Source organism: Mycteria americana, chromosome 6 (genome assembly GCF_035582795.1).
Source record: "Mycteria americana isolate JAX WOST 10 ecotype Jacksonville Zoo and Gardens chromosome 6, USCA_MyAme_1.0, whole genome shotgun sequence".
In the NCBI taxonomy this organism is placed as follows: Eukaryota; Metazoa; Chordata; class Aves; order Ciconiiformes; family Ciconiidae; genus Mycteria; species Mycteria americana.
Window position 1 is genome coordinate 3,611,817 of NC_134370.1, and position 22,822 is coordinate 3,634,638.

The window sequence follows — 22,822 nt, forward strand, 5'->3', positions numbered from 1 at the left end:
GGTTAGCAATGCCCAGAACAATACAGGCAATTTATCTGACAAATATGCTGCAAACTACATTTGGTTGGAAAAAAATATTAATAATCTAAAACCAAAACAGTTATGACTCCTAAAGCTAGATTTTTACGTTTCTCATGGAGCAAACTTTCTGTAAGAAACAAAATCTTCCAATACCAAGTAGGTCCTCGTGACCAAAGGCAGTGACTCCAGTATGTCACCAGACTGAAGTTAACGAACTATATTCAAGGTGGACCCGTGAAAGCTTCTGCACAGTTCTGCAACTGCAGTTACTCCCTTGAATGAGGTTACCAAGTTTAAAGGCGTTTTATACACTGTTCTTAACAACTAATGAAATGGCAAAAGTAGCCTTCCTCCTTCACCGTGAGGAGCTTACATACTTCTCGTCTTCACATTTCCAGTACATAAAGGGCTGCGCTTCTCTGAGCGGAGACCTCCTCTTTACAGTGACAGCCTCCAGGATGCAGTGTCAAAGGACAGCTTTTTAAAAATATCTGAGAATCAAAATTTCTTACTATTTGTCATAACTCTTCGGGGAGTGAAAGCATTTTTGGAATATGATAGCTACCTCAAAACTTTCTACCAGCCCTCAGATAACCACTTGCTTTTCTTTCTACATTAGTTCCCAGGGACGCGGTTGGTACGCAGCGTCGTCAGAAGTGCTCCAGCGGGACTCTTGGTAGTACAACTGGAACAGAAAGAACTGGGTAAGTTACGTGTAGCTGAGACCAGCCCTCCCCTTCTCGCAGGACATCTTCACAGATGTTCAGACCAAAAGGGTTCAGAGGACATTAATGACACGTACTGCGCTCATTACAGGTCACAAAGCACTTCCAAAAAAACCTCAAACTTGAAACCTACAAGCAAAAGGCCAAAAGCCGCAGTTACAAAGGCAATGAGGCATCGGACCCAGGCAGCACCCTCACCTACCTGCCCAATTTTCTCCTATCCCCAAGCGGTCCTAAGCAGCAGGCTAGAGCCTGTATTACACAGAACATCAACAACATAAATTACATCTGTAAGAACTGGTAACTGGAGAAAAATACTTTCTTGATCTCAAATCTGATAATCGGTTTAGCCCCAAGTGCGCAAGCGGGAAACATCCAAGCGGGCATGTGAGAAAGTCTAATCCCACCACGAGGACGGGGCACGGTGCCCGGCGCTGCCTCCAACCACGGCCGCGACTTCATTTTGAACCTCCAGGAGTTACTAATTATTCTCCCCAGAATTTACTGAATTCCAGTTTACAATGCTAACAACAACGAATACATGACTGGCTGCCTTGGTAGACTTTTGAGTTAAGAAGTAAATAAATATATCTGAGTGCAAAAATGGGGAAAAAAAAAAGGCAATTCAGAAATGAAAACTTCCAAAGATTATAAATAGAGGAGAGGACACTTTAGGGTAAAAAGAATAAAGGTCAAGTGCATCACAGAGACTAGTATCAACAGTATTTAAACGAAGGCTTTAGAAAGTAATGTAGTTTTACTGACATCAAAACAAGCCAAGCTAGCTATTCCTGTTATAATGGGGTTTTTTAAATTTGTATATTATTAAACAGAGATAAACCCCCCCTCCTAGGTATCCGGCACAGACTATTTCAAAGCCGTAATTGCTATTCTACAGGAGAAGAGGGTTCTGGGAAAAACACATTAACAAAAATTAACATTTTGAACTGCTCTGAGCAGAGGGATGTTAACGATGGTGAATACAGGGCATGTGGGACACTCTGCCCAGTAACACTCATCAGAAGTATTTTCAGTTCGGTTTTTGCACGTACTAGGGAAGACAAAGTTACGCAGTCAATACTAACTCCTCCAAACTTGTGTGGCTGGAGTTCCAACACCTAACTCCATCCTTAAGGTCTTCCTTTAGATCTCTTGAACACTTACAGCTGTCACTAGAGTCGAGAGGACCTGTGGGTGCTCAAGACATCCAAAAATGAATCCAACTCGGGTCTTCCACCTTCGGGACCCTGACGAGCGATCTTGCTGCCTCGTACCAGACACCCCAGTCAGGAAAAATTTGCATTATGACAGATTAAAAACAGTCCTGTACTCAATTCACCCTTCAGCTAAGCATTTTTCAAACACTTAAATGGAATAACACTAAAGATCAAAGGCAGCTATAAATAAAAGACATTAAAATTTATATCCAAGAGTGCTAACTGGTTTCTATCATAACAAGGAGGGTCACTTAACAGGAGCTTCACTGTAATGACCAATTCGTTTGACAGAAGACGACAAACAGCCATCAAGTGGTAATTACTGCCCATGACAGCTCCCACTGACCCGAACTGAGCGAGGAGCAACAGCCATGGAGGGAAGAGTTATCTTTAAAAATATATGTGTGAAAAATATGTCTACCAAAAACAAACAAAAAAAACCACCACACATTTTTGGCTTGCAGCAGCATTGACAGATCATGAAGCAAACAACCAAAATAAAGTGTGTTCCACCCCTGTGACTACAAAACAAGGCTTGGACTACACTGCATGCTCCTATGTAAGCTAGCAGATAACTCCCTCTCAGGGTAATTTTTTACGTAGAGTGACATCAAAATATAAATATAAACAGATAAAATGACAGATAAAATGTTTGATTGGAGCAAACAACAAGGCTTTACTTAAAGGAAAAGACAAAATTCGGAGGAATAAAGCATGAAACTGGTATGCTTATATTTTGTCTGATCAACTGTATTCTGAGTCACCATTTAAAATCTTTAAAAGCCTGAAGTATGACTTCCAAATTTTTTTTTTTATTTTTTTTCCCCACTGAAATAAGTTTTGCTTAATTTGGAAAATCCAGTTCTCAGCATGACAGATCTTCAGCTTGGAGAGCTCCAAGCTAAATGAAGCATTAGGAATATTTACACCAGCTAACGTCAGGCCTCCCCATCGTGCTTGAACTGAGAATGAAGACTCACTGTTTTGGCAAAGGAGTTTCACAGCCTCGTAAGTTAGAAAAACCTTTGCTAGAATGCACAAGCAAGATAAGGAGCATAGTTACTCAAGCATCAAAAGATTTATGACTAAGACCTAGCCAGTGCAAGTTAACCTCAAGGTTAACACCAATACAGCATCCCGATGCTCTTCATCCATGCACAGATTTTTTTTTTTCTCCTCTCTAATAAACTTCAACTGAAGAGGCACGGCTAAGCTTCTCTACTGCAACCGAATACTCTCATCCCTTATCATTTAGAAGAATGCTATTTACAATGCGTTTTCTCCTTCAGGGATACATCTGTGATAGAGGTAACTTCAGAGACCATACAGAAGAGATACCAAAGTCACTGGAGCTCAGGAAAGATGCTGCTTTCTGAGCTACAAATGTGCTGCCTTTCCACAGAAGGAATACTGGAGTTAGTTCAGGCACTCGCAACCCAGCACCACTTCCCTCAGCTTGGGCTATACTCTGCACTACAGATGAAGTATCAGGTTCATACAGCCCAGTATATGGCAATTGTGTATAAGGCACCTGTAAAGGTGACATCCTTCCAGGAGAAGAGGACTGCTCTCACTGCAGAAGACCGTTGAGAAGATAAAGGAGGCAGCTGCTCCCTGATGTCTCTGGCACGAGCTATGCACCACCCAAGCACCTCCATCCGACCAACGCTTTCTAATTATAAGGTTAGCCTGCTGAAGAGAACGACCACAACATTTTCTCAAAGGTGTGGACAAAGAAATAAAAAGATTTATTTTCCAGTTCTAAGCATCACTAGCTATGACTGATTTAATCTAGAGCTGTGGGAGCCTATCATATTTGCAAAATCACATGTATAGACCACATTTCTTTGACAACCATGTTATGGGTACACTTGCACTGGCTTCCAAACAGACCGTTTCAGGTGCAGTCTTATATCTGACCTGCTTATAAAAACTGCGGTAACCAAAACTCGTCATGATAGGGAAAGCACCTGGTAATTTTAGGGGGCATGCTGCTGACAAATAAAGAACAGTTGTGGCTCTTGAGATCTGCACTGAACAAAGCCAGCAGCATATGGATTTAGTATGTCTGTTAGTCGAGGTGGAGTTGGCCGACACGAAAGCTGAAGAGCACCCAGCAAACGTGCCAGTGAACTTTGGGTTTCTGCTCTGAGATGTAATGAGCAGAACTAGGATGGCAAAAGAGAAAACGCAAAGAATAAAGTCACGGTGACAAAACCATCCTGAAGCCACCTCTCATTCCCATGCCGCAGACAGAAGGTTTCAGTGCCACCAAAGATATTTCTCCTCATCAGCTGGGCTTTCAGCCAGGCGACTCTCCGGGTAAAGGCTCTCCCTGCTCCCCTCCTCCTCCCACCGCAGCCACAAAGCACATCTACACAAAAGTACTGAAGTGCCAAAAGCAAAGGATTAGTGTGGGCATAGAAAGAGCACTTTTTTCAACTCTAGGAGTTGATAAAGAAAGGAACAATGAATAGGGCATTACAGTAATTGCACTAAAAACCCATTTACTGGTAAAGAATATGGAACAAACACCTCTACAGAACTGCACTCATTAATCTGCGTGCATTAGAAAAATGAGGAGTGCAACACTAGAAGAATTAGAGAGAGGTGACAGAGGGGAAAAGAAGGAAAAAACAAACAAAGCTAACATCAATATATACTGAAAAAGCTTTTTTTTCTGCCTGTATGAAAGCTGAGATATCTTAAGATACCATAAAAATGTCAAAGTAATATTCTCTGGAATTACTTTGCATTAAAGGTTGTATTAATCATTCCACATTCTTAAAAGAAAGCAAACTACATTTAACACATTATCAGCTTTATTTTACACTGTCTTTTACAAAAAATCCCAAAATCAAAATTGTGCTTTTTCCATAAAAGCAGACTGAAACCACAGAGGTGAGAGCAAAGTCTCTTGTAAATCCTTTAGTATTAAAAATAAAAAACCTGAAGGTTTTCCTCCTATTTTCTCTAAAAGGAAAGTGGTTGCCTTCACTGTTAGACTCCTCAGCTCTCTAATACCTACCTGGACAATTTTCCAATTTTTACAGCTCAGGCTAATGGAGAAGGAAGAAGAAAAAAGAAGGGTACGAGTCAAGAGTTGCACCGAAGATTTGTTAAAGACTATTATTCCATGTGTGTATTAACCAAGGGTAGGTCTTCCCACCTTACTGAAGTCACCCTGTATGTTGTCGTTCCTGGTCTCACCCAGTTCGGATCACGGTTGTCTCTCAATATTCCAGTTATTTTGTCATCTGAACATTCACAAAAGATGCATTTCCTAAAGAGAGGAAAAGCCTGAAGAAACTCTTAGCCTTGAGCTCAGCTAACTCAAGCTAACAAAGAAAATACAGCTCGTGGTTCCTCCTCGCGAGTAACACACTACCATCTTACTGATTAAATCCATGAATGTGACTTTTACCGCAGGTACCTCTCCAGCAGGACTAGACTAAATCCAGCAAGGTTAAGCAGATGGTAAGGATTTACACTCATTTTTCCTTACAAAGGGGAGACCATTCCTTTTCCCCCTCTTCCACCTGTGCAGCAAATTCCTGGGGAAAAAAAAACAAAAATGGCTCATCTGGAAACACTATTCCCACGCGAGCCCAGGAGCACTGCCTCTCCTTCGTGAACCACACCGGACATCTGCCAAGGGTTGGAGAATCCTGAACCTGGACACTTGTACCACTCAAACTGAAACCCCTGCAATGACAGCCTGCCTTCCCTCTTCCCAGGTGAGGACACAAAACGCTCAAAAGGCAACTAGTAAACATACACAGAAATAAATTCTGCATTTAGAGGAGAACCTAAGCACAGGTGCAGCACCGACTGTCGGTTAAGCACAGGTTAGAAAGAGCGAAGGGCAACCCAAGCCTCTATAAACATAACTACACACGTCAGGTTTTATAACAGATGGCAACGCAGGGGAGCAACATGTTTTGCAACACATCTGGTGTCTTATCACTACGCAGCATGAATAAGTAAGCTGAGGAAACTTCATAAATCCAGAATAATCCTCAAACTTAAGTCATATCGCCTTCCAGAAGCGCAACTACCCTGTTGCCGCATCCTGCGGGCAGAGCTCAAGTAGGAGAGAACAAGATGTACACTTGTGCTTTCTGCATTTAAAAAAAAAAAAAAAAAAATTAAAGAGTTCTGGACCTATCCAACATTTCCAAGAACCAAATTCAGGTTCTTGCTTTTCCTCCTCCCCCCTCTGAAGCCAGATACTTTATTTTTAGGGAACTAATGAAGTAAGATGCCAACTCATTCTTTTAACAGCTTTCTCTCTCCTCCTCCTCGCTACTTAATCTGTATTCAGAGTACTTCACCACTAAGTTCTGAGGGTATAAAGCTGAAACTAGTGTTAAAAAAAAAAAAAGGTACCATTATTGACTATAACAGCATTAATAATGTGCCATAATGCACAGCTAACAAGAAGCACAATCAAGAACACTTAAATCGATTTTTAATATTAAAAAGTCCATTAACTGAAACACATTGTGTGCAAGAAGTAATCATACCACCCAAGCTCTTAACACTGGCTTTTGTAGAAAAAGCAAGATGCTGATTTAGACAAACAGAAAACATTATCAAGAGGCAGATGTCTTGGCATCTGTCTTCTGGTAACGCAGAATCACAAAGTAAGTGAGTTTTGATGTTCCCTTGAATTTCCTACATCTCACTGGGGGACACTAAGAAGCGATAACTCGGCTCTTGCTATGGTGGGCCTAAAGGCAACAGCCTCAAAGGAGGCAAAGACAGGGTCTGAGCATGCACTATGCTTACCATCATGTATCTGAAGAACGGACTTCAGTGCTTTTAATTAACTGAAATTCAAAACAGCCTCTACCTGAAGTCTTTGCAAAATTTGCAAAACCTTTGATATTGCTACGTATAAAATGCATCAAGGTACCTGCTGGGCGTGAGAAGGAAGGAAGGAAGACTTAAACGCCGGAGGGGAGGAGGAACTAGTTCAACTTACGGTCAATGCTGACAGAAGATCAAATGTGTATGAATCCGTCATGAGTCAACGTCAGGCCGTATCATTAGAGGTTCCTCAAGAGATGATAAGTGACCAAAACAGGCAGCGCTGCAGCTCCACACCCATTCCTGGCCGACGTGCCCCCGGCTGCACATCCCTACCCCTTCCCTCGCACCAGCGCTGCCGCCCACCTCGTCCCTCAGCCAACAGTTGCAAGGAGTTCAGCTTGCTCAAAACCTCAGCGCTTTTTCTGTGATAGCTCCATCAGTAACTCAGAGCCATGGGGGAAAACCAGCAATGGCAGAACCGTGTAGCCAAGCACGGGAGGGCGACAGGAGGGCATCAACTTCAACTGACACCGACTACAGCCTTAGGAGAAGGTCCCAAACAGAGCAGTGCAGTTCAAAACTGTCCTGCCAATTGCTTGTTGCAAGTGCAAACATCCCCAAATGCAACAAGCTCAACCTAAAACCAGCTTATGAAGGGGGCTATATTAGAGTCACGTGCACAACGCAGGCAAACCATGAAGTCCTTCCCAATCCAGTGCTCCATGCTAAAACAGCACAAATTACGGTCAAAGTCTACACAGGCACCAATGCTCAATCACAAGTTGCCAGTTTGGTGCTCGAGTAGGGCATACAGCTTCCCAAGCGATGGGGAGCAGCACCTCTTATACAGGTTGGGTCGAAGACTGGTCGTGGATGACAGACGCAGCCAGTTCCTCAGGACCTTCATCCTTCACGGGATGAAGCAGAACCTTTATGAAAATACCTTTTTCAGCTTGCTGCTGCTGCTGCTACACAAGAGCCAGCAAGAATGAAGCCCAGTTATATCTGCGTGAGGATTTTAACAAAAACAATCTGCACCACGCTCATCTTAGCTCCATCTGAAGGTGCTCGACGCATCAGTCCCCTGTTGCTTCAAGCCTTTCCCTTGCCATTGCAGCAGGTCTCTATTGCACCGAACACAATTTTGCAAAGAGGGTGTCTTTCACTAAGCATTTCTATAGCAGTGAGCTTAATGTCACGGCTATATTTTAATAGTCATTTCAATGACTATAAAAATCAAGCTCAACACAATAAAACTGCTATAACACTACTGTGGAAATAGTTAGCAAAAAAATGGCCCCTGCAAGACACTATTCACTGCAATACAGAGCTGATGATGCAGAGCAAAAAGCCTAAAGCAAGGGGAAAATGGGGTGATGGGAAGAAGTTTTCATTTCCTACTGTTCTTCCTCCTAAGCATTTCTACAAGGGAAAACAAAATCAAAATTCCTCCGTTGCTTTCTCGGGAAAGCTTATGGAGTGGGGAAGAGAGGAGAAGGAGTTTTAGGCTTTTTACACATCAAACCTTACTCAATTTCTTTTTACTTGCCATCACCTTATTTGTGTCTCAGTCTTTCAAGCTGTCTCCAACAGCAAGAACTACAGAGAAAAGAGCACGGATCCAGAGTCAAATAATCCCTGAGGAACTTGTTCTGCTTTCTTAGAAATAACAGTCAGAGAGAAGAATTACCTGCTAAGAGCTGCAGTTTGATCCACCAACACTTCCTCTTTTCCACAACAGCTAGGCTATTGCAGAAATAGGAAATATGTGATATTTTTCCTGAAGTTGTATCTTATACCGCAATTAATGTAAAAACGTAACCATGGAAGCACGTCAAACAGCCCTGAATGCATTAAAAGATAAGAGCGGCATTTTGCAAAAACAGGGAAAAATTGTTTTTCTCCAAACCAGCAAGGAGTCACATGCCTCGTGCCGCTTTCAGAAGAGCGACAGAGTTGGCTCGGCCGCTAGCCTTCACAAAGAGTCACTGTCCGGCTTGCTGCAGGATGAGAGACCGACTCTCTGCAGCAATAGGGGTTTCCTTACAGCACTGTTAGAGGGAGCTCGTATCTGTACGAATTCCACATTACCCACCGAGGAGGAATGCTCTGAACCCATGCTAATTTTCATGTTCACTCTGGAAGAAATAAGGAGAAGGAAATTTAACTGATATGGTATTACTATTTTTGAAAGACCCATCATCACATTTTACTCTCTCCATTAAATCAAATATACAGACTTCTGGGAAGTGGGGAAAACCGCAGTAGAGGAACACCCGAAAGCTCTGCTTACGGACGTTGAACTCCACGCCTTTTTGCGCAACAGGAACCTAAATTTACAGTCACAACACTTAATTTTATCACAAATTAATTTGACTGTTCTAAAGCCTTTTGTAGCCTAATTAAAGTTGATCTATCACAAACAAATACGGGAAATCCCCAGATGAGAACTTTCCGCCAGCAGCTTTGAGTCCTGTCCTACCGACCAATTTGGTTCCCCACTGCTAGGGCACCCCTCAGCCTACTGAAATGCGTCAAAGGCAACCCTTATAACTATTACCCTTACACCCCCGAGCCTCAAAATCACCCTTGTTAATTCAGAATAGCTCAAGGCCATAACACCTTACTTCCTAAGTATAACCACCTGAAGAGAGCATATTTTTAAAACGCCACTGATGGTCATGTATATCAATGCCAGGAGGGTGTTTAAGGTGCCACTAACCCAGCAGTAATTTGCTAACCTGTTGCTTTAAGAAAAGAATATTTTAACTGTTCTTTCTTTTTCGCCTGTTATCTTCCCAGCATCCATCGTTCCAACTATTCACTGAAAAGAGGGGAAGTATTAGCACACAGCACATGCACGCTGGTAGCCCAGGGCAGCACCAGCCAACAGAGGAGGCAAGAGCCAGCTCCTGGCTACAGAAGCAGACCAGTGCCGTTTCTAGCACTGCCCCACTGGAAATAACAGCTTAAGGAGAACCATTTCCCTGTAAGGATTTCCAAAGCAATGCAGAAGATACAAAATCTGTTCAAATGTTTATATTTGGCAAGCTCTAACTGGTAGCGCAAGCTTGTGCTAAACTGGACAGCGTATCTGTCCTCCACAACCACTGTCACCTTAAAACATTTGTTTCCCCCACTGTAAAAATACTCTATTAGTCTAATAACCAGTGATTATTTCTCAACTATTCAACTCATTCACCACTTTCAGGACCTCTACCTCAAAACAAAACTATTAAAAAAACCCAAACTAACGATAGCTAGAGCATTGGATGCTCAATTCAAGTCCCCGTGTCCAGCAAAACAGCTCATTTTTAATATATAAATCAACACACATTTGCGCTGGCGCAGTTGGCGAGAACCTCCTACGCAACACCTGGACCATTCTGCAGTGGGACTTGTGTCCACAGCCTGCGTGCCGAGGACAGAGGGGTGCTGAAAAGGATGGGGAGGGGGACAGTATTTGTGCCATTTTCCTGTAGGAATCCAACTTACTCCTCTCGATTAGGAGCCTTCAGTGCTCCGGAGAAAAACAGCTTTAACTTTAAAAATGTTTCTTGGTCCATTAGTGTCCCAAGAGCAAGACTGTGCTGCTGCGTGCAAAGGTAACAACAGAAACGCCCGCGATGTGCAGATGCAGTAAGTAGGGAAACACGATGGTAGAGCCCAAGGCTTCACTAATGTTCACCAATATTTTACTTTTTACTAAGTTTACTCGGTCATTTCTCAATGCCATCACTATCCTATCCATCTTATCAACACTTGAGCTGGTATGCAATTATTCTATTTCCCCTCTGCAAAACTATTTTATGTTTTCCACACTCCTTATGTAAATGTTATGGAAGCATCGAGACACTATCATACAAACATAATACATGAACTCCTAATCTTAGAGTTTATATCTTGATGTTAAGAACAGCTCCCAGATCAGCACACCGTGTTACAGATGGTATCATGCCTGGACTGTAAGAGCTTACACAGTTATCCCAATATTTTAGATATTCAAGCCCTAATAGTATTAAAACTTCTTCCAGCGTTCAGCCAAGCACATGTCCACCTTCGTGTGCTCCAACTGCAGAAACCAGCAGCTGTTGCACTAAGCCCAAACCGTACTTTCTGTATTTAAGGCACAAATCTGAACCAGTTAAATCACTCTGTTATCACAGTAAACAGAGGCCTCTTTTGCAGCAAAAGTTATTGATAAAAATCTGTTAATAAATCTTTTCAAGAATATATTCAACTAGAAAATCAAACACAAGCTGAACCCACACAAAACTTCCAAAAATGTAAACAGTACCATAACTGAGTAATTCTCTCAAGTCTTTATTAAAACGTGCTTATCTGGCTATATCCAGTCCACAGCTTTATTTTTTAGGAATAACAATTCCCACCCCACAGAGCTTGAAGCGAGCTACTTCAGGCACTCCTCAAAGACTCACTTGCTTCTGAAAGGAGTTGTTTTTTCCCCCCAAATAAAACTTTGCTAACGGGACACTCATCCCATTATGTGGGCAGCATACACTGGCTAAATGAGTAACTCCCCATCGATGCTGCAGGCACCATCACAAGGCGGCACTGGTTTAACAAAGGCTTTGTTATAATTGCATTAAGACTTGCACGTGTGCTACCTGCATCAACATCCCAGCAGCGTGATTCACCAGGAGGGAGACCAGATCGGACTAAACGGAGTCTGAAGTCCAGTTCCCATAATCAGCATTTTAGGGACACACCTCACGGCAGGCAATTCTGTATTAGCCAGCGCTAAAAAAATTCCCTCGTCCGTCAGCACCTTATCAGTCCTGGAGCGGTTTAGGACAGTAATACTTAGCATTAAAGCGATCCAATCCAATGTAACTGCAGATGTCCCTATTATCCAGATAAATGTCTAATGCTTTTTTTAATCCTTTTAGACTCTTAGTTACAGTGAAACACTCAAGAACAAAACCAACAAATAAAAATAAACAAAGTGTAATATAATAAATACCAAAAGAATATTTGGCTCTCCATCAAAAGTTTGGGGTTGCTGTTTTGTCCTGTTTGACTCACACACTATGGAAACTACTGCCTAAGAAATACCTCTGCACCACAAAAATATCTGTTCTCATCTCCAGCCACTTAACTTGTGAGCAAGAACAACTGTTTTCTCATCAGAAGAGCTCAATAACCGAAAGCTATGGGAAAGGGATCTTTATCCACCACTTCAACCCCATCCAGTGCTTTGCATATGTCACTAAATTCATTTTAAAAATGAGTCAATGCCAGCTGCTGTGTCTGTGAGCAAGTCCCAGTCTTACAGGAATTCTGAGCTGCTCTTGTGCATACTGCTGCCCATCGCCTGGGAAGTCCATGAGAAAAAGGTTATCTTCTTTATGCCCAACCCTTAGGGAGCAGCATCAGCAGAGACAAAAAAAAAGTATAGAACAGACTTGACCAAGGTCACGTAGAGGTGGAAGACAGACTGTCAACAGCTAGAGGCATTGCTGACAGGCTGTCGAGGAAGGAGGCAGAGTTAGATACTGCCATACCAAAGACATACCTTCTACAGAGTAACTCCAATTTGAAATGGAAGCCCAAATATCTCCAAAACTAAACTAAAAAAAAAGCCACAAACCACTTTTTTTTTTTTAAACCAACTTACTAAAAACGCTATCAGTAAAACCACTGTTTTACACTGGAAACTTCGGAGATCAATCCACAGAAGGGGAAAAAAAAAAAAAAACAAACCCACACACACCACCACCAAAACTACAACACCACAGATCACACCAACCTCAGAAGGGAGGGGAAAAAAGTCTCTCAAGTCTACTCCACCTAAGATTCTTGGTCAAAGAAGCATCAGGAAGACTACGGATTGACGGAGACACAACCAACACCTTCTAGTCATGATAAGAAAAAATAGCAGGCAAGAGTCAGACAGTACAACGGTGGGAGGTGGATGAGGGTCCATATCTAGTGCACATGTCCTCTGGTAGTGAAATGATTCAGCCCCCACATACTGGAAATGAGTGAAGAGAGTTTACAGTTGGTTACTGGAGGGAGAGAGGACAGCAGTGCTCATATATTTTCCATTTGCCCCAGTTACAAGTCTCCAAAGATAAACACTATTTCCCATCAGTGCGAAGGGTGAAACAGGGGTAGCCAGGTGAGTAGGAAGGAAGGAAGGAATTTCAGCAGGGATAATACAATGGGCAATGCCTAGAGAAAAACGGTGGGCAGTTGTATAGAAGGACAAAATATGAGAATTGAAGAAAAAAGCTTGGAAATCACTAAAAATTAAGAAGCATATGACAGAATAAAAACCATACAAAGGAAAATAACCAGGTAGCAAGAAAGCTTTCATGTATAATTGTAGACAGTTTTGTATCATAATCACATTTTGCTCAAAAGATACAAAGCAATACGTTGCTATACCCAGAGCCCGAAGCCACCAGGCCATCCAGCAGCCAAGTCCAGAGGCCAGACACCAGGCAACATCACCGTTACCTCACATTAGACAGAACATAGTATAGGCTTGAGTATAAGCATTATTTTCTATATATGAGCTATGAATCAGCCATAGGTTGTCCAATGCAAAACAGCAAAACTGGTAACATGTTCCCGTACAACCCGAAAGCAGTAGGGGGGGGGGGAAATCAAACAAACCAGGAGGACCAGGTTTTCAAACCCAGGCTGTATTGCAAGGCAGAAGCAAGGATGGAAAGACTCACAGCCCACGACACGACGACAGTCTCCATAGCAGTTAAGGATGGAATAAGCACAGGCTTGGTCACGCCTGCAGCTGGTCCCTTCTTCAGATCCCCTGATCAACAGGAGGTCCACGCAAGTCAAACGAGGTGATGAACAAGCCCTCTTTTAGCTCTTTCCATTACTCAATAAAAAATAATAATTAAAGTAAAAACTCCACTTCTTGCCATCATGATGTTAGTTTTTATTCATATGTTGATATTTTGGGAGAATAAGCTTATATTTAGTCAAGAGAAAGTTTAAAGCTTCCCACAGACCCTTATCTATAACTTTCCTGACCCAAGTGACATGCTTAACCATATCTCTACTTAGTCATTAAAACTGCAGTGCAACCCCTCCTTTAGAGGACAGTATTTATAGGACATTCCAAGTCACTGCCTTGATAATCCGCAGCCATTTCAGGGTCATGATTTGTTCACTGGAGTCATATGCACAGCAGATTTTTTGAAAGCAAGCATCCCTTTAAATTGTTCACCATCTGTGTCAAGACTTGGAAACGCAAATATCATCAGCTACTTCCATCTGGCTCAGTGTTGAGATATTTCCTGTTTCAGGGTCCACTACAGGAATACTTTTTACGTTACCAGTTACTTTCATTTCTGATACGCAACCTTCGCTGCGGATAATACTGTAACACAGACCACGCTGAAGCAACTCCTCAATAAAAGCACCCAACTACATTCACTGAACCATTCCCTACTGCCAACGTTTTCTCCTGCAGACCAGCTGGCACAATTAGGAGGACATTAAAGGCTAAAGCATCAGCTGGCAGGCAGGCAGGCATGCTGCTGGAGACACAGGTAACAGCAGAGCTTTCCATGGCCCTGTATCCCTGCCCCCTTCCAACGACTCCCTTGAGCCTTATGCAGGGACCACAGGCACCACCAGCGCCAGAGTGTGCCATCTTACTTCTTCTGAATTCTTTTTTTTTTTTTATTCCATGTATGGAAATTAGGAAAGCCCTCCTCTATAACACAGCACAGTTGAAGGTCCTCACGTGTCAGGTTTGGGTACGGTCCGGCGTCATGAACTCCTTGTTTGGCATCGGTTACCTCCTCCTGGGACCCATGGGCTATTCAGCTATGTTCCCTAAACATATGTTATTTTATTGCATTCAACTTCAAATTGAGTGATGTCAGTACTTCCGTGCTTTGTTCGGAGAAGAAGGCAGGCAGAGCAAACACAAACACCTAAGGCTGGACTTCCAAAAGGTATCTGGACGCTTGAAGAGGCTCTCGGGCACTTCATGGTGCGTGTGCTCTCACAAACCCCAAGTGCCCACCTGCACTGTCAGACGTACATTTTCAAAGCTGCTCAGGAGCCGTGCCTCCAGGAAGCTCTGCCGGCAATCAGTTAGGAACTCAGCACGTCCACGAGGAAGACAATTCTCCACGATGCCACCAAGGATGCCCTCCGCACACGGGACTCCACAGGGACTCCTGCTGTGCTACAGCACGCTCCCGAAACCCCTGCACCGAGCTCCGCTCGGGAGCTGCTCAAGCAGGTTTTCAAACTCAGTATCGATTAATTTGTGTAGTAGAAACGTTAAAGTGACACAGCTGCTACAACAGTAGAGATGTACAGAACAGAGTGCCTTAAGAAACCAAGCACCTACAAGCATATATACTGATCATGTACACTTTTACTTCCATTCGTGTTCAAAAATTACACAAGTCCTGTATCACCCACTCGATGGTATTTTCTACTGGGTAACAGGAAGACCTTTTGCTACTCCAACACCCTTTGGTAAAATCAGCCACCACAAACCTCTGAAAACATGTTATAAAAAGGTTTGTGCTAAAATAATACAAACAATACTCTAAATAAAGCAGCAGTGTTAAGAAATATTATTTCAAAAAACCAAAATTCAAGTATCATGGCCAATAGTTACTTCAGTTATTCATCCATCTGTTTGTTTTGTTATGTATATAGATACATGATTACCCATAATAGTTCTCAATGTAATTATTTCAGTTTAGTTACAAAGTTATACGGAGCGGAAAAATATTTCCAGAGATATTTCATATTTTGCTGATGAAACTCAAATTCAGCAACTGCTGCTTCTTGTCTTACAAGTCTTTACATCAGAAATCCGTTTTAATGCACAAATTACATAAACATGGCAAGATAAATAATACCATAAATATATAAATGTTTTCACAACTGCAGCCTGAAAACGTACATAAAGTTTCAGAATGACAAGAATTATCTCTTTTTGAACATTCTTTTGGTTTAGATAGGGCATGATTTCAATTCTCCCCCCAAGCTAAAGGAGGAAAATATTCCAGTAACTCATTAAGGAATTCATTAAAGCATTATTCGGAAAACAACTGTTGTCAGAATAGCCTTGGGATCTACCACAGGCCAGAAAACAAAATTTAAAATGTCTAAGTTTACACAAAAAAGCTAACTTTTCAGTGGTACATCTCCCTGTAAAGACGACCCATAAAGAAGAGCAGGCCATGTATTTCACAGAGACGGCGATTAGCCGCCACTGAATGTTTTCTGAAAGTTTCAGACTTGCAGCAAGTAGAAGAGGAGAGGCAAGACGGACATCTTTAATAGAGTAAATACCTTAAAACTAGATTAGCACTAGTTCCTTATTTGAGCTTAGATTCATTAATATAAGTCAGCTTTCAGCTATTTATCTAAAGTTGGACACAACTACAGGTATTTAACAAGATGTATCGGATTTCAGTCCTGAAGGACTACTAAAGGATTAGACAAAGCGTATCCTGCATGTGCCCCACAGCCAGTACTGGACAAACTCCAGAAATACAAATATTTCAAAGAAAAATTATTGCAGTGCTTATGCCTGTAGTTGCAAGCTGACAGAAAGGCTTCCTGGAGATGACGGTTGACTTTAAGTTGCATCCAGTTTACCTTCCCCTTCCCTGAAAGCTTTGCCTACGCAGAAAGGAAAATGCATTTATAATACAAAGAAAGCTGCGCCAAGTATGGCAAACAGTCCAAAATGAACATCGTATCAGTGCACCTAAATCAAGTATTTATGGCAATGAGAGACAAAAAGTAAAACTACAAAACCCACCAAGGTACTACTTGAAATTCAGGTGGAAATTCAGAAATGGTTTTCCCCAAAAATTAATACGAAACCAAAACTCTTAACTCAGGACCTTGTCCTACTGTCACTTCCATACTTGTGTAACAACATAAAGTGTAAATCCTCATCTTGTGAAAATTCCTCCTCCTCTTTTATTTTATAGGAACAAGAGTGTTAATTAACAGCTGAAAAATCCCTAAACTGACTGAAAACTTACATTGCAGAGTTAAAGAAATGCTCTGTATTATGCCCGTAGGCAGCCAGCTGCCTATAGGAAGTCAGTATGTGCTGTATGAGGGGGCGGGGGGGAAAAAAAAAAATTTCTGGTAAATCACTACAGTAATCATTTCTCGGAACAATCCCGGTTTGTAATGTTGTCACTGACCTGGACGAAAGCGAACAGGAGCACGCGCTTGCTTCCACTTACCTGGTATCTTTATTCCTCTCCAATCTGTTGCTTGCAACAAGTGTTTATTGACAGAGAGCAACAGCGACTGCTGAGTAAACTGAGCATAATTAAGTACATGCCTACAGTCAAATTAAGGTCATTCATTTAGGAAGAAGTACGCTGCATCTACCAGTCCCTTACTTCTGCTTCATGTGATGCCAGGGACGGGGGAGCACAGAAATGCATCCCCTCAGCAAGCAGGGAATTAAAAGGTATTGTAAGAAATCACAAAATAAAACTCATCTGGGTGTACAGTAGGGTATGTTGTCTCTAGGAGACTGAATCTGCACGTGCTTTCTCAAACTGGCAATACACTGATAAATACATCAGCAAACATTGCATGGGCATTTTTATTGCATCCGTTTGGGACGTGTCAGAGCGCGGTCCTGCTGCCAGCAACAGTACAAAGGTAACCGTCCTGTCCTGTCAGACGGCTCCAAACCTCACTCACAACACAGCATCACTAAAATTCCTAATTCCAATTTCCTAAAAACCTTTTCTTCCCTACTTTAAGGCACGAATATGCAAGGACAAGATCATCAACTCTCTTAGTAAACAAGAGAGTCTCCACATGCCACCACCACTCACCGCAGCTGTGGACTGTAAATCCGGGATTCCACAAAAACCTTAAATCTGTCCTAAACTGCCGCAGTGCTCCCTTGAGCAGCAGAAGAGAAGCAGCAGTGCTCGGCCGTAGGAGCTCCTGTGCTTTCAACGGCACTGCTCTTACCAAATTCCTATCCCCCTTTTTGAAGGGCCATTAAAAGAGCACGACTCAGTTGCAAAATTTACATATCATGTCCTTCATACCACCACTTAGTCCACCAACTCATTATAGCCCTCCCCTAGTAATAAAAAAAAAATATGTATTTCTACGCACCTGGTTTGAAGATACTTCTATAAACACCTTTTGAAAAGCTATCCCAATCTCAGGCGCTAGAATACTCTAACCTTGCAATGTGGCCAAAGTCCATCCTGTTTCAAAGTATCTAAAATCAGCCTAGTTATGATTCGCTCTGTTGTGACATGCAACAAAAACTCACCAGTAACAAGCAAAAATACAGGAATTCCCAACTGGTGTGGCTCACAGTAAAATTGGTTTTGTTTGTGGGCTGTTTTTTTTTTTTTTTTTTTAAATTAATGCACATGTAGACATACACCCTACAGAGTACAGAGCGTATCTGAGCAGCTTGCATGATACTGGCTAAGGGCCGCGAACAACAGATTCCACCTCAAGTACTTGCAGCACCCTGTCTACTTAGGGGAAAGCTTGAGCACACCTAGATATGCCACAAAGTGCAACAATTGCACATATACAGTCATAGAAGTACAGGCTGTTTTTAAAATGCTAGTGTCCTTGACATATATGTTATCTTTGACCCAGTACATGGCATTAGGAAGCACCTACCCAGGCATCATGTGCTGTCCCGAAGCAGTAACACTCAATGCAGCCCCCTGCACAGATATCCTTTTCTTCATCAAGGCTTTGAATTTTTGAAGCTGCCCAAAGCCAGGAGCACCTTGCCTGCAAGGCAGAGCCCGCACTGGCTTGCTGATCACAGCAAGGGCATGACTGTCCATGCTTTCCAGGGACTCATTAGGAGTAGCAGAGGAAAGTAGAGTCAGCATCCTGAAAATTAACAGAATCTCACAGAGCAGAAGCCCTGTACCCCAGAAATTCTCCTTCTACATCTGACTGTGCACAGACACGCGTGGCACTATTTTTCCATTTCCCCATTTATTAAAACAAACAAAAAAAAAAACCACAAAAAAATGACCACCACTGTGATAGTTTAATCTAATTACTCCATATCTGCACATACTTTTGAAGACAAAGGCATTTTAAATATAGTATTTGTGGTAACTGTAGTAGCACCCGTTCTACCTCTTACTTCAGTCCAAAGGAAAAGGGTCAAATGACAGTAGAATTCAAGAGGATTTGGAAGCTACTAGAGCCCCTTTATGCTATTTCAGAAGCACTATTCAGGCTCACAGACTTTCTAAAGCAGCTCATTACATCTCATCTCCACCGGCATAAGGAAGAACACCAAAATGACAATCGCATCACACTAAAAGCAGGAAACGCGCGACGGAGCAGCCACACTCCGCAGCCGCTCGGGACATCGAGGGTACGCAGCAGACATAAGCAGCTTCTGGGGCTCTCCGAAAGCCTCTCATGTTCCTACCGAGGAAGCCGTACCCCCACGTGGCCACCTCACCACCACCGCACGCCTCCCCACCGGCTCGGGGCGAGAGATGGAATACAGAGCTAGGCGCTGAGACGAAGAAGGATACGCAGCATCAAGAGTGGAGAAAAGCTACTTCAATTAAGCTGATTGTTTTCCTGTTTCAGATGGTTCCCCATATGTTAATCTAATAACTGTATTATCCCATTATATCCACACCCATTCCTCATCCAACCGCCCCGCACGCCGAGCCCTGAATTCTCTCAGGAAGCGGAGCTGAGTCACGCTCACAACTGCCTGCTGAGATAATGCCTATGCACTACGCGGCAGCGCTCCTCATTTTAAGGCAGTAAGTTTAGTTTGCACGTGTGCTGGACATCCAACATCATCTGCAAACCCCACCATGCAAGGTGGAGTGGGTTGAGCAGGAGGAACGTTTCTTAGCACACCTGTACCCCACCACAGTTTCAGGATAGGCATGTCGCAATAATTTATTCCTACTGCATCACAGCCAGCAAATCGTTGGGACCTGAGATGTTAAGAAAGCTTAGTTGTGCACAAGAACACACTAGTCAAGAGGGGGGGAAAAAAAAAGCGTATATACATGTATTACATATACGTGTGCATATTTTATATATACACATCTTATATATACACACACACACATGTATGTATACATATAAACATTTCTGAGCTCCCACAACTGCAACATAAGTAATATAACCCACAACAATAGATACCTTCCTGTTATTTCTGCTTTAGTAAAGCATACATGCTATATTACATACATGTATCACTAAAATAGCAGTTCAATCAACAATCCAATTAACACCAATCAATTAACAGTTCAATTATTTGGGAAGAGGCAGATGTTTCTGTTCCACTGTCAGACAATACTGTTCCACTGTTAGTCTCCAGGACTGGCCACAGTAAATAGTTAGGAAGAAAAATACTCATTTATTAGCGTGTCAACCTTAACAGTGCCTTCTCCCTTTCTGTTTGGGACTATGTAACTGCTACATCAATTCTCCACAACCTGAAAGTTTCAAAAGAATCCAAATTTTCAGCAAAAAATCCAAAAGCAGCAAAATCCAAAAGCAACAAAAAATAAAACACCAGAAGTCTCGCAGTGTAGAAAAGCGCCCTTTTTTAACAACACAAAGAGGTGTAAAACGCATGCAACCAAAGTGAATATTCATCTTCCTCAGGAGGAAACCCAGCGATGCCAAAAAGAAGCTATCCCTCCCAAAACAGCATCTCACAGCATAGCACGGGCCAGTGAATCGCAACGTTCAATTAGCTCTAAATCCGATTTTATCTCCTTGCAACACTACGTCTACTTTCAACTCTCAAACCCCTGCAGTCCAGCAGAGAAATACCCTAATTTTGCTGAGGATCATCCCTCTCAGCTAACTTGCAGGAAAAAGAAAACAAACTATCATAGAAAAACAAACCTGTTATAAAACCATGACAAACTTCTCTCCAGAGCAGTGGACACAAACAAAAAAATCCCAACTGAGCACATAATCTTGTGCTTTCTGAAACTGTGAAACAAATTTTTTTTCTTAAATTACATTTAAGTCTGCTGCTCTTACTACACAATTTCCCACATTGGATATCCAAATATACTTAAAGTGTATTTTAAAATACTCCGTTTATTCCACACTTCTTAGTCTCTCACTCTTTCAAAAGCACTTCCAAGACATCGATTCCTGGAAACCCAGGTCAGGGCAATCTCTTCCGCCACAGTATTAGATACAAATTCCTACAAAAGAGGAACTTGCTTTCGAGTGTCCGTGGTTTATAACACTAGCGTATACTACGTGACAATTTAGTCATTCCAGTCTTTCAGAAATACCCTACCCATCCCACGCCACGAAGCGGGTATTTGGAAAACTTAATGAGCAACCGCCACCGGTAGCATTTCTGCTTTCTTGTATTTGTTCTGTATCCTCAGCGCTGGTATTACTCACAGCTCTCACCCAGCGTAACTGGCCAGCTAGGAGCTGCTAGTAATTTAAAAGTCACGCTCTTGTTTTCTAGGGATGTACACACAGAACTTAAAATTAATTCCTAAAATTCCCTTGGGCTCTACTTAGGCCCAGAAACTCCCTTCTTCCTGTTCGCATTGTTTATACAAGGCTTAGCTGTGGGTACATATGAAAATTAAGTTGCTCTTCACAACCAAGAGAGTCCAAGGACCGTGGTAGACATTGAATTTTGTATTTCCAAATTGAATAGTCAGATTTATTATTTCCTTCCCCAAGACACAGCTCTCACTCATGCCAATAAAGTTGTCTTTTCCATAACCCCTAAAAAACGCTTTTGATCAAAATGAAACATCCTCAGTATCACGATGGGCCCTCTCGGCACAACGCTGCCCAGAACCACCCGAGTTCGGTTCCGTTTAACTAGAGCGGAGACGTTTTAGCTACTGGCAGAGAACAATCCCCCTCTGTTTGAGAGGGACGGAAGAAGCAGAGTACGAAATGGATCCCCGGACAGCAGCGCGCACGGGAAACCCCTCATCTGTATGAAAATCACACTCCCTGCAAAAGGAAGAGCCTTCTCCCTTTGTAGCCTTAAAACCTCCCTCTCCTAAGGAGGGATATGAGATGAGGGAGCACCGGGCATCACCGGGTGGGCTTCCCAGCTGGCGCAGGGCAGCGCTTCCCACCGAGGATCCAGCACTGGAAGCGTATCCTGTTCAGCTGCCACCAGGGAGGGGAAGAAAAGAAACCAGTGTAAAAATAACTCAAAGCCCTCTTCTATTCGGACAAAGTAGCACTCGGGAAGAAAAAGAAAAGGCAACTTTTTCAGGGAGGAAGACTCCAGCGCAGGTCGCCCGGCGTTTCCAGACAAGTTCTAAACTTCCCTCAGCAAATCCCCGCCGGGCGGCGGCGGCCGGAGCCCCGCGGGGAGCGGCGCGGGCGGGGGCTGCCGCCGGCGGAGCGAGCCCGGCCGGCCCGGGGGCGCCGGCCCACCCCGCGCTCCGTCCCGGCCCCGCGGGCGGCCCAGGAGGTTTCCTGAGGCGGCGCGGGCGCTGCTGCCCGGGGAAGCGCGGCCCCGGCCCGGCGCAGCCGGCGGCCGCCGCCAGAGACCGGCTCCGGGGGAGCCGGGGGGGGGGGGGGGGGGAGGCCCGCGGCTGGGGCTTCCCCGCGGACGGCGCGGGCGCTCGCAGCGCAACAGGCGGGAGCGGGGCCGGGAGGGTTCTCACCTACGCCGTATTTTTCCTCCCTTTTGGTGGGAACCCAGCGGGTCATGGCGCTGGGGGCCAGAGGGGCGGCCGGACCGGGCGGGGATGCGAGAGCCCCGCTCCTACGCCGCCATTTTCCCACCGCGGGACGGGAAAAGTTTCTACCGACGGCGGAGTCATGTGGTGCGGGCGGAGCCAGCGGCCTGGCGCCCCGGCCGGCCGGCCGCCCCGCCGCGGGGGAGGCGGGGGATTGCGGGGCGCCCGGCCCCGCTCGGCGGCGGCGGGAGGAGCGCGGGCAGCCCTCCCCGGCAGCCCGCCTCGGCACCTCGCCCCGGCAGCCCTCCCCGGTGCTGAGGGGGGCGGCGGACGCCCCGCGCGGGAAGGGGCCCGGCCGGGCCGGAGTCCCAAA

The 22,822-nt window shown here is 43.8% G+C and overlaps 1 protein-coding gene across 3 annotated transcripts in view; it reads right to left on the reverse strand.

Moving 5' to 3' along the window:
* DOCK1 (dedicator of cytokinesis 1) overlaps window positions 1–22,595 on the reverse strand; it is a 323,968-nt gene extending 301,373 nt beyond the window's left edge. The window contains exon 1 of one of the 3 annotated variants that reach the window (XM_075504339.1): window positions 22,435–22,595. In XM_075504339.1, coding sequence (XP_075360454.1) covers window positions 22,435–22,480 — 46 coding nt within the window. In that variant the 5' untranslated portion in view covers window positions 22,481–22,595. The remainder of the gene's footprint in view (window positions 1–22,434) is intronic. The other 2 variants (XM_075504341.1, XM_075504340.1) reach the window with 2 other exon arrangements.
* Between the last annotated feature and the right edge of the window lie 227 nt (window positions 22,596–22,822).